The sequence below is a fragment of the Leptodactylus fuscus genome, chromosome 4 (assembly GCF_031893055.1).
Source record: "Leptodactylus fuscus isolate aLepFus1 chromosome 4, aLepFus1.hap2, whole genome shotgun sequence".
Lineage (NCBI taxonomy): Eukaryota > Metazoa > Chordata > Amphibia > Anura > Leptodactylidae > Leptodactylus > Leptodactylus fuscus.
The window spans coordinates 101,034,520-101,052,397 of NC_134268.1; the positions used below are offsets into that span (position 1 = coordinate 101,034,520).

At 43.2% G+C, this 17,878-nt stretch overlaps 1 protein-coding gene across 2 annotated transcripts in view; it reads right to left on the minus strand.

Moving 5' to 3' along the window:
* RIPOR2 (RHO family interacting cell polarization regulator 2) overlaps positions 1-17,878 on the minus strand; it is a 105,340-nt gene that overhangs the window by 15,955 nt on the left and 71,507 nt on the right. For both annotated transcript variants that reach the window (XM_075270905.1, XM_075270904.1), the window contains 3 exons: positions 12,641-12,831; positions 6,743-6,911; positions 4,263-4,398 (listed from right to left, as the gene is read on the minus strand). In XM_075270905.1, coding sequence (XP_075127006.1) covers positions 4,263-4,398; positions 6,743-6,911; positions 12,641-12,831 — 496 coding nt within the window. The remainder of the gene's footprint in view (positions 1-4,262; positions 4,399-6,742; positions 6,912-12,640; positions 12,832-17,878) is intronic.

Sequence of the window (17,878 nt, forward strand, 5' to 3'; positions counted from 1 at the left end):
ACGGACCTCCCATACAAATGAATGGAAAACGCTGGGAATTGTAGTTTCAAAGAAGCTGCAGTGTCGAAGGTTGCTGATCCCTGTCATAAGGGAAAATCGAACTGCTGCCCCCTATTGCAGGATACAAGTTATTCGCTAAAAAGAAATACACCACTGTATTAATTCCAAACTAGTCAACAAGTCCTCATCTCATGGGCCTGTACTTACAAACCCTCGATCTGAATCATCTTGCATTACTGAATATTTGCTAAGAAAGTATGAAATGTTAGGTGGGATTATATGAACAAAAGCATGTTTGTTAACCAAATCTGCAGCCAGCGTCCATGTGAACTGCAGTGTGCATGTCCTGTGATAGAGTCTAAGAAACAGCCTCTGGCTATGACCAATGTAAACACTAGTCTGACATTCAATAGACTATTTTACATTATGATGTACATCATTTCTTGTTTGCTTCACATGTGACCACAAGAAACGGTTCTACTTGGACAAAACTTGCAAAAACAAGTACAGGTAGGAATGTTAAACTGATACAGGTTCACAAAATATAATGTAGCATGGCAAAAATGAAAGTGCCCTTGAAACACAGCGTTATATCCGGGTGAAAGGACTTTTGGAAAACTCAGTGTTGTACACCATAGAATCTGACCACTCTCTGTTAAAGGCCATGGACATTTTCGTACTTTACACTTTTGAGTTTTTATTGTTCATTTCTTTCCTAAAAGCACAAAGTTTTTACCTAATTATCAATACAAATGTCTTACTATTTTGCAGGAGTTGAATTTGTTCAACTACTGTATATAGCAGGCTGTGCTGCTGGTTCTGACATAGAATCCACAGATGGCTGTTCCTGGCTGATGTGCTCAGGGTTCTCACTCAGAGGTATTCAGACTGCTCTATGAAAAACCGCCCAAGTTTTATCCACTACAGACGGTTGATTTGTCATACATGCATTCAGCACATACTGTAAATTCATGGAGGAGATTAACTGCGATGCCCTCAAAGGCAATTGTCTCTGATGTTCTCCAGGTCAATATTCCTCCAAATTCATGAAAACAATGAAAAGCAGCCTGGAAGGAACCTGTTTTAGCTCAACCACTAACATATGCAATTTTTTTCTATGATAACGGTGTCCATAGTTTTTAATTAAATAAATAAAAAGGACATACCGTATATACTCGAGTATAAGACGAGTTTTTCAACACAGTTTTTGTGCTGAAAGCACCTCGGCTTATACTCGAGTCAATACAGTAATTGAAAATGTCACATGACTGGTCCGCAGTGAAAGACATCTGTGGGAGGCCGCTGGAGCAGCGCTGCTGCCGATAGGCGAGTGGTGAGGCAGCGCTGTCTCCAGGACCGCCCCAAGATATTTCCAGAGCATCTTCTCTGCCTTGGAAACATCTTAAGGCGGCCCTGGAAACAGTGCTGCCTAGCCACCCACCTATCGGCAGCAGCGCTGCTCCAGCGGCTGCCCACAGATGTCTTTCACTGCGGACCAGTCATGTGACATTTTCAATTACCGTATTGACTCGAGTAAATACGGTAATTGACTCGACCGTATTGACTCAACTGCAGCGGGCCTCCGCTCCAGTCCTGGCCCCCTCCCCTGGCTACATCACATGCCGGATGACGTGGCCACATTAGCTCAGGCCCGCACCCAGCGTGTGTCGATTACATCTTACTGCGTCTCAGCGCAGGTGGTGTCATCACGCCCCCTACGCTGAGACGCAGCGTACAGGTGGGAGAAGACGAGCAGCTCCAGGAGATGAGGAGCAGTGGCGGCAGTAGCAGCAGCGCGAGGTTGGTAAGTATGAGAACTTAATGCTTCTTTGTTTTATAATAGACCGCTACCTGCTGGAGTATTCCCAACAGGTATCAGCCTATTTACCAACCTCCCCGAGCCTGCTCACTTCCGACCCCCACTTCACCTTATACTATAGGCCGTGGAGGCCGGCAGTGAGTAGGCTCGAGCCCAGGCTGCGATCTCACTCCCGCTATTATTATATTCGAGGTCTTTTCATACCCCCGAGTATAATAATTGGAGCCCCAGGGGAGGTCAGAGAAAATAATAAACAGCTTCACTCACCTCTCTGGGATCCGATGTTAATCCTAGCTGGCTTCGGGCCTGTATGATAATGTCCCAGACGTCATGTGGTCTGGGATATTACCACATAGGCCCAAAGCCTGTGCTAGCAGTACCATATAGGCCCAAAGCCTGTGGTAGTAGTAATAGCCTGTTAATGCTAGCACAGACTTTGGGCCTGTATGGCAACAGGCTGCTACTGCTACCATAAGCCTTTGGGCCTGAATGATAATATCCCAGACGTCTGGGGCATTATCATACAGGCCCAAAGCCTTAAGGTAGCAGTAACAGCCTGTTGCCATACAGGTCCAAAGCCTATGCTAGCATTAACAGGCTATTACTACTACCACAGGCTTTGGGCCTATATGGTAATATCCCAGATCACGTGACGTCTGGGATATTACCATATGAGCCCGAAGCCGGCTAGGATTTACATGAGCACAAACATAATGTCATGCATTTTCCCCCCTCGGCTTATACTCGAGTCAATAAGTTTTCCCGTTTTTTGTAGTAAAATTAGGGGGGTTGGATTATATTCAGGTCGACTTATACTCGAGTATATACGGTATGTATTTGTAGGCTCAACTCCTTTTATTGGCTATGTCAGAAATGTACACATGAAGTATTTTTGTAACATATGCCTCAATGGAAGCCTCCAGCTTTTAAAATGTATCCTTTTATTATACAGTAGAAAGAAAAATGTAGACCAAAGCAATATTGGTCTAGCTTATGCCATAAGAGTAGTCTTACACGTACATTTGTAATGTAGCCAAAAAATGAGAACCTTAAGGTTAAGGACCTACGTAGCAAGCCGTAGCGAAAAAGTCCTGCCGGAAAAACCATGGTAAAAACGCATTGTGTTTTCTACCGCAACACTTTTCACTGAGAGTTTTCCTCTGCAGACCTTCTGCTTCAATTATACCTATACGGAAAACGCCAGGTTTTCCATAGGTATACTTGACATGCTGCGATTTACAAAAAAGCAACAGTTATTTTTCACGTTGCAAATATTTTTCTGCAGTGTGTGGATGCGATTAGCCAGAATCCTATCCAGTTTGCAGGTACTGTAAAATGCACGCATTTAGTATTGTAAATTTTGAATATTTAACCCCTACCCCCTGGCAACATTTTTCGATTTTCATTTTTCACTCCCCACCTCCCAAACTCCATGACTTTTTTATTTTTTCGTTCACAGAGCCATATGAGGTCTTAATATTTGTGGGACAAATTGTTCTTCATAATGCTACTATTTATAATTCTGTACAATGTACTGGGAAGCTGGAAAAAAATTCTGACTGGGGTAGAAATGAAGAAAAAGTACATTTGTGCGACTTTCTTACAGGCATTGTTTTTACTGCGTTCACTCTGCAGCCAAAATGACATGTCACCTGTATTTTGTGTTTTGTTACAATTCTGAGGATGCCAAATTTATATGGTTTTATTTACATTTTAACCCCTTAACAAAAATCTAGAACCTTGCTGGGAACTGGCCTGCAACGAGAAAGGTCTGATTTTTTTTCGGGGGGCATCCTGTACATTACAGTGGAGACTCGGTAGCTATGGTGGCCGGCATAGACCTGTAATAATACGTCTGATGTCGGAAAGGGGACTGTTTTAGTAAACAGTTATATTCCTTATTAAAGACTAGGGCAAGTTAGGTTCATCTCCTGTTTTCTGTGCGCCAGCTAGGAAATGGCATATATCTGAGCTAAAATTTATACCAGTTTTTAAGATGAATTATAGTAATTATGCCAGGAAGTGGGAGGACAAGACCCCTCCTGCTAAGCCCCACCCCTATATAAACATTTTCTGGGAAAGTGGTGCATGAGGTACAGATTTTGGCACAAAAATGGCAGCACGCCAACATTTGTGTCTTTCAGCTTACATTTTATGCCAGAATCTGGAGAAAAATGTATGACAAATTCCTACACAGTGTTTCCTGTATGAACAGGTGGTTAAACTCATCAGTATATGTTTATTAGAAAGTGCACTGATAGTTTCACCTCCTGTTCATACTAGAAAAACTGTGCCCATCAGAGGAGCAGAAAGAAGGTCAATGCTCCAAATGGGAGCACATAACTTTATAATAAAGCTTATAGAAAATGATTTAATAACATTACACTATACACAGATTTTACTGGAGTGCTTCCTTAATTGTAATAATCGTGTCTTTACCTACCTTCTACAACTGAATTTGTGTTGCCCATGTTCTCTTTGCTGATATCTGACAATTGCTTCATCACATGACTTTGTCTACTCAATTTCTTCTTTAGATCTCTTAGGGCAAACAGTACTTGACTTGAAGCAATAATTTGCTATATAAAACATAAAATGATGATTAAATAGAATGTTAAGGAATCTGCATGCTGAATATACAACCCATTATTTTCTCAACTAGTCACAATAATGCTCATCATACTACTGTAATAGAATGCATGGTACATGTGCAGTAAGCAATTTTAAGGGTTTGCATACTATAAATAATAACTTGCAGTTTGGCAGGTCCTCCTACAATTAGATTATAGGTTGTATGGTGCTGTGATGTTCTCTGGGTAAGCAATGCAAGAAGTGAATAAAGGGGCTCTATCATTGGGAAAAGTCATTTTTAACTAAGCACATACTTGCATAGCCTTTAGAAAGGCTATTCCACACATACCTTTTTTATGTTAATTGCCTCAGTAGTTTTTGAATGAGCCCGTTTTTATTCATATGCTAATTAGCCTCCAGTGTGCACTCTGGAAGTCTCAGCGAGCACTCATACTGTTCCCAAAGATAGAGCCCCTTTACGCATATAGGTGTCCTTTGAAATAAAGGGAAATTTGCTCGACACAAATGCTTGCAAACCACCAGACACTAGAGAAATAGGTCATGAAGTTTGAAGTATACCAAAGCAAGAATCTATAGTTCATAATTGCAGACATTCTTCTAACTATATTAATAAAGCCTTTAAAACACAAAAGGAATACAGTAAAGTACAGTACAGTAAAGGTATCTGCATTTTTTTTAAATGTAGGTTGTGAGCCTCATATAGGGATCACAATGTACATTTTTTTTCCTATCAGTATGTATTTTTGTAGAATGGGAGAAAATCCACGCAAGCACAGGAAGAACGTACAAACTCCTTGCAGATGTTGTTCCTGGCAGGATTTGAACCCAGGACTTCAGCGCTGCAGTGCTAACCACTAAGCCACCGTGTTGCCTCAGGTATCTGCATTTTATTATGAATGTATGCATCCTTCCTTTTTCATAGAAGATGGTATTTTGAAATAGTGCATAAGCAAAGATCTAGTAGTTTTGATCTAGCCATATTCCTCTAGATATGGCAGGATAACCAGAGCAAATGGAAGAGAATCTTTACCAGCATTCCTATTGAAATTAATGGAGTGTTGCACTTGCCAACCTGACCACCTCTTCATTCACACAATCTCCTGATAGGTGGGGGTCTGAATAGTTAATCCCCAATGATTTCCAGGAATAGATGATAATTTATTAAGCTTGGCAATACCTGTTATGGCACAACAGTTTTTCTGTCTACAGTCCCCTCAAAATGAAGTTGATGAGTTTACTGCATTTTCTTAAAGAGGATCTTTCACCACCATCGGGAAGTCAATTGATTGATACGGTCCTCTGGTTCCAAAGGAATGGGTGAGTCACTATCGTGCCCTACCCTTACCATAATTCCACAAAAATAAACTCCCATCCTGACCAGGGTGGTCCGCAAGAATCGCCTCTAACCACAAAATGTTCTACTACTGCTTTAAAAACAAAACAACCCCCCCCAACCTCTACTTATTGGATTATTTCTATAGGAATCAATCACTATTTTACTCACCTATGCTGGCTACTGTTCAAGCCCACTTTGCTTTGGCCTCCATGGAGCACCGCACACTACTTCTGGACACCTAGCAACATCCCAATGTCATGTCCTTACACTGTTCAGCATCTGAACTAAACGTCCAGCGCCCCTTGAAGACCAAAGTGTAGACAGTCCTGAACAGGAGTGGGAATGGGCGAGTAAATATCAGTGTTACCTGTTCAAAGAATCCAGCAGGTAATGGATAACGTGTGGGAGCCATAAAAGTGGACGTTACACTGTCAGGGTTCTAAAAGGGGCAATGTACCGTGTGGGGCCAGTAAAGAGAGCAATATCCTGTATGGGGCCAGTACAGGGATCAATATCCTTTGTGGGGCCAGTAAAGGGGTCAATATGGAGGCCAAAAGAGGGTACAGTATACTATATGGGGGCCATAAAAGGGGATAATGTACTGTGTGAGGGCTATAAAAGGGGGCAATATACTGAAATAGATAGCCAATTGCTTTTCTCAGTCATCTTTGTCATTCCCATAGGATCTGAATAGACCTGCAGTGCACATGTTCAACTGTAGCTCCATTCAAGAAGGGGAAGTTAGAGTAACGCTCAGAAAAATATTGAAGTTGTCGAGGATCAAGAGTCACCAAACAGGGTGGGACAATAACAGATTTCCTTTTGCTCTGTGCTTATTTATAGAAAAGGAAAATACATACAGCAAATCAAATTGTTAATAATGCAGCGTCAATTTAGATTGAAGAAACAATGCACAATAGCCTCATGCAAAATGTGGCTATTTGTAAGTCATGGAATAATATAAACAACCCTCATTTCTTTCTATCACAACTTACCTTAATAAGTTCAGAGCAGTACTGTAGATGCCTGACCAGAGTGATGTCCAGGCTTTCGTTTCCTGTAGTTAGGGGCAATGGACTACTTGCAACACTAGTGCCAACACCTGTGTCTTCAGTCAATGCCTCACTCAGGTGTCCTCTGGCCTCTGGGTGGTCTGATCTGTAACTGTAAAAACACACACTTGAGCAGAAACACACCTTAATCCTATATAAGATAAGGGCTGCACATTTATAGATTTTACTAAATCTAATCTGCAAATTTATGAACGTTGTATAGATCAGTTTTGTCAATAAAATCAGCCTTTAAAGAATAGATCTCACTCCATTTACTAAAATAAGAGAACGGGATCTAGATGAATCATGTTGGCACATTGGCCTGGTTTATAATAGTTTCCTACCATTAGATTTGTTGGAAATACATTGGAAACTGTAACAACAATCTTTCCCCATATTTCTAATGGATCAAAGACGTAGACTAGAATAGCAAGGCTTAGTGTGCAAACAAATATACAGGGGGGGGGGGGGGGGGGCTGAGGCACCTATAAGTCAAATATACAGTGCAAACAGTGTCATAGATTGAAGAGTGTAAATATTTATGTGTAACACAGTCATGAGCTCTATGGTCCAGCATGGCACTGAAGATATACTGTAGTAATGGCTGGTAAGGAGCTGATAATGTGAACTGTGTGGTTAGTAGACAATGCAATAAATGAAAAGGTGTAATCCCAATGAAATGATTTACAGCTTAGGATAGGTTCACAGCTAAGCCACTTTACCCCCCTCTTCTCTATCATAAGTCACATATTAGTCTGAGATTCCTGGGAGAACGTTGGCCCATTGTGGCGCGTGGCCTGCATTTTCTGGCATGTAGCACCTACTAGACACTGCTATTCCACAGCTCTCCTGGTGGAAACATGTGACCCTCAGTGTTGAGGTATTAGCCTCAACTTTTCTCCCCTGATTGGGTTATTCTGTAATACAACCCCGTCCTACTACCTGTCACCTATACCACCATTTACTCTTGCTTTCTCCCTTGGTCTCTACTCACTTCTCCCCCTTTGCCACCCACCCTTCTCCTATCCACCCTCACCCTTGCCCACACCTCAGTGGTTTCTTGGCCCATCACCTATCTCCATAGTCCCCCCCCCACCTTGCATACAGTCTTGCAGGTCTACCTCAAACCATCCAATTATGGCAGTGGGGGTTTCTGGGTTCCTTGTCATCTTTTTACATGCACAGCACCTTAATTGATCTGCAGTAAAGGTATGTCTTTGTCGAGGGGAATCTGGCGGGAAAAGTGACTACCCTAGCCAGCATGTATGCATCCAGAACAGGTCAGTTTTCTGAGTGAGAACTGGAGAAGCTAGACTGCTTCACTCAGGCTTCCTGATACTGGTGAGGACCTGAACTTGGTCCTTGACCCTCAGCTAGATATTTATCGCTCCCTACTCACACCTCCTACATTGACACACACCTCTCTGTACTCTTCTTCACCAACACCAAATCGAAGACACCAGTCTTTCTGTGACTACACTTTCTACTTGGCCCTTCATGATATATACTTACAAACAGATTACTTTTTTTTTTTTTTTTAGCAAATATGGTCACTTATCATTACCGACTGCAGCAGGGATAAACATTACGTTTTCCAATACTCTGATTCCCCTTAGGCTTACCTACCCAGTTCCCTCCTCCACAACATGCCAATGGTGTCTAAATGACTCCTTTCTGCAAGACCACAAACTTCTCCCTGTATGTCACCTCCCTAGACTCCAACCCACAATCTATATGAGAGGCTTTGAATGTAGCACCCTGAATGTAGCACCCTGAATGTAGCACAGCAGTGCTACATCAGGGTGCTTTCATCAGGTGTGGTACACATCTGAAAAAGGGAGTGGGCGCATCTGGTTAGCTCTATACTGACCAAAATGGTGGATCTGAAGAAGGTGCACAAGCCATTGCAGTGGAAGCAGAACTTTGTTCTCTACGTGAACAGCTTAAGTCCCTCCTCTTGTACAAAGAGAAGGCAGTTTTGGTGAAAATCCATACACATTTATATAAATTTGTTAAAAACCTGGTCAAGACTTTGAGCCCCGCAGACGCAATAGGCATGCATATTTTTTGCCAACACTCATCTCTAGTAAAAGACACCTAGTTTGGTCACTGTGCTGTCCTCAAAATGAACCTCTTGTCACACTTCTATACCTGCTCCAATACACCTGCCATGCCCGTTCTTCTCTCTACACTGTCAGCCATTACTATGAAAGTTGCCTGGGCAAGCATGTCCCTCCAAAAAGATGGATTCAGATACAACAATCTACAACTGAGGTGCCCTTATCAGTATTACCCTACAATTAGGATGACTTTGAAAAATGTGGCTACTCTTTTCCAATAGCAATTCCATGTAGAAGATGTGTCCCTTTCCATGAATGGATTACGGTAAACATACCAACTTTGCCACCATTTGACTACCCTCAAGCCAGCCAGGGAGTTTGGAGGGCACCCACTCCATTTAAGACACCATGCAGCCAGGGTACCAACTCTGTTTGAGACACTGTGCAGATCAATGGGACCTCTTCAACATGGCCTGCTATAAATAGTTCTTTTTTTAACAGTTTAACGATGCTGTATACCTTTGAATGAATTAAATATTCAATTCAATTTGTTTATAAATGTGTAGGAAAAATTTTGTAAGTTTTTCCAAATCTGAATATCAATGAAGTAGCATTAGGATGTAGTGTTAGAAAGACGCCCTCATTGTTTAGATTGGTCAGTTTACTGGTATGTTGTACATACAGTAGTTGTTGAGCAGATTACTGCAGCATCATACCATACAAGTGAATGAAGCCGTAATACTCTACACCGCTCCTGCTAAGTAGACCGCATGCAAGTAGGTGGACTGACAAAAACATTAAGGAGGCCTCAGCATCTTTAAAACAGCAAAATGTGGGAGTGCTGAGACTCTAATGATAGGCCATCAATATTTTGATCCAGGAAAAGCCCTTTAAAGGGCTTACCCCATCTGGGGCACATGCGGTTTTATATACCGCTAGAAAACAGACAGTGCGCTGAATTCAGCGCACTATTGGCTTTCCCGTTCTGAGCCCCCGGTGAAGAGCTATTGGTGCCGTTACCGTAGCTCTTCACTGTCAGAACGGCGTTTCTGACAGTCTGTCAGGAATGCCCTTCCTCACAGCAGCGTCTATAGCGCTGTACTGTGAGAGGGGGCGTAGTTTACGGCCCAGTGATGACGATGAGTGGCGAGAAACGCCCCCTCAGTACTCGTCCATAGATGACTACTATCAGTTGGGGAGGGGGCGTTCCTCACCACTCTCACAGTACAGCGCAAAAGGTGCTACTGTGAGGAAGGACGTTCAGACAGACTGTCAGAAATGCCCTTCTGACAGTGAAGAGCTACGGTACCGGCACGATAACTCTTCACTGGGGGCACAGAACGTGAAAGCCAAAAGTGCGCTGAATTCAGCACACTATCAGCTTTCTAGTAGTGTATTAAACCGCATGTGCCCCAGATGGTGAAAGGTCCTGTTTAATGGCTTTCTTTCTGAGCTTACATTTGTGATCCAGTGAATGATCACAAGATGGTGGTAAAGGTCCTCAAAAATATAGCTCTGTTGTCAGTAGGTTGTCTATTCATTCAATACCACTTCCCTACCTAAGAGATGATCTAGTGTAAACTTTGTTTTATCCTGACTGGTTTCAGGAATGTCACAGGATACAAATCATCCCTTCTGGTGTATGACACACTTTACGTATATACACACACTGAATTTTAGAGTCAGACACTGTAATTCTATTTTTTAATTGTCATTGTAATTTTCCCTGGGACGTGCTACCATGAATTGTACAGTAAAGACTAAAAGCCAGCCTTCTGGAGAATACAATCAATCAGTCTTGTTTGCATTGTCATCAAGTGGACGTTAAGGGCTGAGTTATATGGAAGGGGTAAATAATGGTCTGTGAAATATCTAAGTTATATATACATTCAGTAATATTTAAAGAGTACCATGTCAATGTAAGGCCGTGAGAAAATTACACACCATGCTTTCCCTCCAATTTTAGTAAACTGTATAGTAGTAGTGTAAAAGGGGCCTGGTCTAAAGGAAATCCCCGCGAATCTAAATAAAAGAAGAGTACGCAATGTTACGTAATATCTTTCACTGCTTGAAGCTTGACAACATTGACTCAACATTCTGAACCTGTGAGGGTATGTTTATATGGCTGAATTTTTCCAACTGACTAAATTCGGCGACAAAATTCCACACCAGCCAGATGATATTTTTACTTCAATGAGTGTTATCAGGCAGAATTTGCCTGAAGATCAAACTTCACAGCCATTTATTCCACTAGATGAAAATCAGTGTCTGCCTCATACCCTTAGGGGGTATTCACATGTAGGAATTTGACGCTGATTTGGGGACAGATTCCAACCCCAAACCAGTGGCAGATTCTGCCTCCCATTGTTTTCTACGGGAGGCAGAGATCACAGTTGGATGCTAAAAAAAATAAGTGTCCTGCTCAATCTTGTCATGGCTTGAGACTCCCTTCGGAAGCGGAAACCTTACAAGGAATGCTGAGTGGGGAGTCAGAGGCTGGAAAATGGCAGCCGTAAAACGAAGAGGTATTTCTCCTGATGAAGCCTTGAGACAGCAAAACGCTGGGGGTGACTGCTAGCATGTTTGTCTTTAGTTATGTCTGTTTTGTTTGGCACATGAAGTTCGCCACAACGGATGTATTTATTTGGCTATTTATTTAGATAAGCATTAACTCTTTAAGGAGGCCGGGTACTTTGTACATTAATGCTCGATGACTGCTTTCATATTTTCTTTCCTGTTTTATAAAATTCAATTTTTTTATTTTTCTGTTGACATAGCTATGTGAGGGCTTATCATTTGAGTGTCGAGTTGTACTTTCATTTGGCACCATTTTGGAGTACATATGTTTTATTTAGCTCCTTGGTACCATTGGTAAAATGCTGTAGGCCTGCAGCTGCATAAGAACTTATATTGATGTGAAAATACCTTTAGGAAGGGGCTCCATGGGACGGAAAAATCGCAGCGTTTTAAAGTAAGGGCAAAGTGGATGGGATTCTAGGGAATCCGATGCCCACTTTGCTGTAAAAAGCGTGGTCAGGACATGCCGCGATTTCCAAAATCTGCACGGTTTTGGAAAACGCAGCATGTCAATTATACCTACAGAAACACCAGCGGTTTTTCCCATAGGTATAATTGTAACAGAAAGTCCGCAGAGAAAAACTACAGCACTGTGGGAAGAACCACGATGCGTTGCCGCCACAGTTTTTCCCTCAGCGCCTCTTTCCTGTGGGACGTCCTATGAGGCCTTAGCCTCAAAGATGTAAAGAATTAAAAGGTGACAGATCTTCTCTCATTATCAAGCTGTAAAAGAACTAAGCAGCAGACGAAGTGCACAGCAATAAGAACCCAAAATATACATTATAGAAAAATGAGACACATGAATACAAAGCACGCAGAAAGAAAAAAAAACAAGGTCCAGAACACAAAACACGCAGTGAAAAAAATATCTTGCCAATTCAAAAGCAAAAACCTACACCATACTGCTTATGTATAGCCCATTACATTTGTAATTGACAAAGAAGGAAAAACATTGAAGACAATAGTAACATCATTTAGGTCCATAATGTATTCAAGGACATTTTTTTGTTTCCCCCAGTTACAACATGGCTCTGATGTGGCTTACCACGGTTGGACCCTGATCTAAAATGCACATAGAGGTACGTGCCGAATGTCATGTGGATTTAGGCTCTACAGAGTTGAAACAAAGTCTTCCTTAAATCATGTAAGCACCAGGTTTTTCCTTGTAAAAAATACACATTAGCACTCCTGTATTACAACTTACCTTGTCTTCTCCACAACAGTGTCAGTAAACACTGAGTCCGCACCTCGACCATTACACACCATACCACCACCATCCTCCTCAACATCATCATCATCAAAGTCAGAGGTGTTCAGGAAATCAAAGCTCTCTAAAGCACTCTCAACAGTTAGACTTATACTGGAAGACCTGCTTCGGTTTACAGATGGCTTGCACTGCAAAGGTAGAAGGGACCAGTGAAGACCAGATGTACATGATAGAACAGTGAAGAACAGAATAGGTTAATCTTGTAAGCGGTATTTCACATATATTACCTCTTTTATTTGTAATCTGATTACTTTGGAGGTAGCATTATATACATAAAACTCTGGTAGGCACCTTCAAACTAAAGCCCCACATAGCAAAACGCAGCAAAAAGAAAAAAATTGCTGTGGAAAAGACACATGGCGGAAATGCGTAGTGTTTTTATTCACAGTGTTTTTTCCAGAAACTCCACAGAGTTTTCCTCTGAGGATTTTCTGCCCCTATAATACCTATATGGAACACACCAGTATTTCGGCTGGCATAATCGATATGCTGAGATTTTCAAAACTATTTTTAAAAGCGCAGCTGAGGATTTTTTTCTGCATTCTGCAATGTGTGGATGGGATTAGCCAGAATCCCATCCACTTTGCAGGCATGGTAAAACGCTGTGTTTTTGTAACGTGGGGCTTCAGTTTAAGACATTTTCAGGAATGGTTATATGACTTAGGAATGGTTCAAATGAGGTGAGACCTGCGTTTAACTATAAATTTAGTCCCCCCCATCCTCTGTGCCCTGCTATTGCAGTAACCTAGCTGAAAAGATTCTCAGCTATGGTGGGGGTTATAGAAACAGTAAATTATATGGTACATTTTGGTCTATTCACCTGTACTATTGATCCTATGATATAGTATAGTATAGTATACTTAGACTTAAAACTGTGATCACACATTGCAGTTTTTAGGAACCTGCACACAGAGTTACGCTCCGCTCATTCTGAATGTACAACTCGTTCAGAATGAGCGCGTAAAAACCAGATCCCAGGCTTTTTTCCCTATTGCTTTCAAAATCTGCAATAAAAAAAAAAAATAGCTTTTAAATGTGTGACCTTAGCCTGAGCCCCTCAGCCATTTTTTTTTATCTCATCAAAGATCTGTTTATTAGATTTTTTTTCTTTTATAGCAGTAGAAAAATATTGCGGTTATGGCTAAATACCTTTGTATAAATGCAATAGAAGATGATAAATGATGAAATGCCCAAGTGACAAAATAACAGCGTAATGAACGAATAATCCAAACAATAAAAGGATGGTGTCCAAACACACCAGAACTTGTATCATTTATTATTCAGATCCAAGAAACAACTTCATTAGCAACCATCAAGCAAGTCTGCAGTTTACTGATGCCCTATGCTCTTAAGGTCATCACTGGCTGAAATGAGTTTTTAATATGACCCCACCCACTTAAGCTGTAGGCATGAGAACACAACATATGGTGCAATTGAGTATTCTTATTTACAAGATGTGACCACCCAGAGATTGTGTTTTCACACACATATTTATTAGAGATGAGCGAACAGTGAAATGTTCGAAGTTCGATTCGAGTAGCCGCTCAATACAAGACTGTTCAATCGAACCCCATTATAGTCTATGGGGAATAAATACTCGTTTAGGGGGAAACCACTATTCAACTCAGGAGGGTCACCAAGTCCACTATGACACCCCAGGAAATGATGCCAACGCCCTGGAATGCAGCTGCGACAGCAGGGGAAACATGTCTGCGGGCATCTAACATGCCCAAGTCACTGTATTACATCGGGATCCCTGTCAGCTTGCGATATGCGCGAGCTGACTTTTTCCCATAGGAATGCATTGACCAGCGTTGATTAGCCGAATGCCATACAGAAGTACAGCATTCGGCCAATCAACACTGGTTCTGCTGGAGGCTCATCTGTGAGGAGGCAGAGTCTAAGATTGGACCAGAATGGAGACTGCTGTGGACCGATCTTAGACTCCGCTTCCCCCGGCAGAACCAGCGTTGATTGGCCAAATGCTGTACTCTGTATGGCATTTGGCCAATCAACGCTGGTCAATGCATTCCTATGCTGAGATGTAGCAGTGCTGGCCGTGAACTCAGCTCGACTACTCCGGAGATGAGCCGAGATGAGCGCACGGCCAGCACTGCTACACCGGAGATGAAGCAGTGCTGGCCGTGTGCTCAGCTTAACTACTCCGGAGATGAGTCGAGCTGAGTGCACGGCCAACACTGCTACACCGGAGAACCGCTGAACCCTGCTGCACACTCAGCTCTGCTGCATCAGAGATGTGCTGCATCTCAGCTGAGTGTGCAGCAGGGTTCAGCGGTTCTTCGGTGTAGCAGCGGTTCTCCGGTGTAGCAGTGCTGGCTGTGCGCTCAGCTCGGGTGCATCTCCGGAGTAGTCGAGCTGAGCACACATCCAGCACTGCTACATCTCGGCATAGGAATGCATTGATCAGCGTTGATTGGCCGAATGCCATACAGAGTACAGCATTCGGCCAATCAACTCTGGTCCGCACAAGGAGGCGGAGTCTAAAATCGGTCCACAGCAGTCTCCATTCTGGTCCGGCATAACCAGCGTTGATTGGCCGAATGCTGTACTCTGTACGGCATTTGGCCAATCAACGCTGGTCAATGCATTCCTATGGGAAAAAGTCAGCTCCTGCATATCACAAGCTGACAGGGATCCCCACCAGATAGAGCCCCAAAGAGCTGTGGGTGACATTCCCACCTAAATAAAAGGTAATCCCTAGCTAACCCTGCCTGTACATCTATCCCTGTCTCACAGTCACATAGTTCACAGTCTCATATGACCCGGATATTAAATCCACTATTTGTATAAATTGGAGGTCACCTGATTTAGCCAGCCAATTACTTTTTCCGATTTTTCAATGCCTCCGTTGTCGTAGTTCCTGTCCCACCTCCCCTGCGCAGTTATTGGTGCAAAAAAAGCACCAGGGAAGGTGGGAGGGGAATCGAATTTTTAGTGAGTTTGCCACCTGGTGTTTGACTCAAATCGAACATCTCGAACAGCCTGATATCCGATCGAACATATACTTGATCGAACGCTGTTCGCTCACCTCTAATATTTATATGTTTTAGCATTTTTAAACACAAAAGATAAAACAAAAAACCCTAAGGGCTATTTCACACTGAGTTTTTTGGCAGCGGATTTTGACGTGGAATCTGCCTCAAAACGGCTCCCATTGACTTCAATGGGAACCGCTCGCTTCTTTTTTCTGTTAGCTAGTAACGGAAAAAAGAAACGACATGCCCCTTCTTCCCGCGGCTGACCCATTCATTCGGGCCTAATCCGGAGCGGAATGCCAGTGCACTGCATCGGAATTCCGTCACGGCTAGCCATCCATTTTCCACCATGTGAACATACCCTAAGCATTTCATACTTCTTTCCACAATTGTTTTTAATGCCATTTTTTATTTTGTATTGTTTGAAACTATTTATTTTTTGGCGTTCTTAGAGTCCTTCTCCAGGTAAAGGTAATAATTAGAGATGAGCGAACAGTGTTCTATCGAACACATGTTCGATCGGATATCAGGGTGTTCGCCATGTTCGAATCGAATCGAACACCACGTGGTAAAGTGCGCCAAAATTCGATTCCCCTCCCACCTTCCCTGGCGCCTTTTTTGCACCAATAACAGCGCAGGGGAGGTGGGACAGGAACTACGACACTGGGGGCATTGAAAAAAATTGGAAAAAGTCATTGGCTGCCGAAATCAGGTGCCCTCCATTTTAGACGAATAGTGGATTTCAAATCCGGGTCATATGAGAATGTGAACTTTGTGACTATGAGACAGGGATAGCTGTACAGGCAGGGATAGCTAGGGATAACCTTTATTTAGGGGGGAATGTTATTAAAAATAACTTTTTGGGGCTCTATCGGGTGTGTAATTGTGATTTTTGTGAGATAAACTTTTTCCCATAGGGATGCATTGGCCAGCGCTGATTGGCCGAATTCCGTACTCTGGCCAATCAGCGCTGGCCAATGCATTCTATTAGCTTGATGAAGCAGAGTGTGCACAAGGGTTCAAGCGCACCCTCGGCTCTGATGTAGCAGAGCCGAGGCTGCACAAGGGTTCAAGCGCACCCTCGGCTCTGATGTAGGAGAGCCGAGGGTGCACTTGAACCCTTGTGCACCCTCAGCTCTGCTACATCAGAGCCGAGGGTGCGCTTGAACCCTTGTGCACACTCTGCTTCATCAAGCTAATAGAATGCATTGGCCAGCGCTGATTGGCCAATGTATTCTATTAGCCTGATGAAGTAGAGCTGAATGTGTGTGCTAAGCACACACATTCAGCTCTACTTCATCGGGCTAATAGAATGCATTGGCCAGCGCTGATTGGCCAGAGTACGGAACTCGACCAATCAGCGCTGGCTCTGCTGGAGGAGGCGGAGTCTAAGATCGCTCCACACCAGTCTCCATTCAGGTCCGACCTTAGACTCCGCCTCCTCCGGCAGAGCCAGCGCTGATTGGCCGAATTCCGTACTCTGGCCAATCAGCACTGGCTAATGCATTGTATTGGCTTGATGAAGCAGTGCTGAATGTGTGTGCTTAGCACACACATTAAGCTCTACTTCATCGGGCTAATAGAATGCATTGGCCAATCAGCGCTGGCCAATGCATTCTATTAGCGTGAACTGAGTTTGCACAGGGGTTCTAGTGCACCCTCGGCTCTGCTACATCAGATTGCTACATCTGATGTAGCAGTGCCGAGTGTGCATCAGATGTGTAGTTGAGCAAAACTGACTCAGCACTGCTAAGTCTGCATTCGCATAGGAATGCATTGGCCAGCCTTCGGCCAATCAGCGCTGGCTCTGCCGGAGGAGGCGGAGTCTAAGGTCGGACCTGAATGGAGACTGGTGTGGAGCGATCTTAGACTCCGCCTCCTCCAGCAGAGCCAGCGCTGATTGGCCGAATTCCGTACTCTGGCCAATCAGCACTGGCTAATGCATTGTATTGGCTTGATGAAGCAGTGCTGAATGTGTGTGCTTAGCACACACATTCAGCTCTACTTCATCGGGCTAATAGAATGCATTGGCCAATCAGCGCTGGCCAATGCATTCTATTAGCGTGAACTGAGTTTGCACAGGGGTTCTAGTGCACCCTCGGCTCTGCTACATCAGATTGCTACATCTGATGTAGCAGTGCCGAGTGTGCATCAGATGTGTAGTTGAGCAAAACTGACT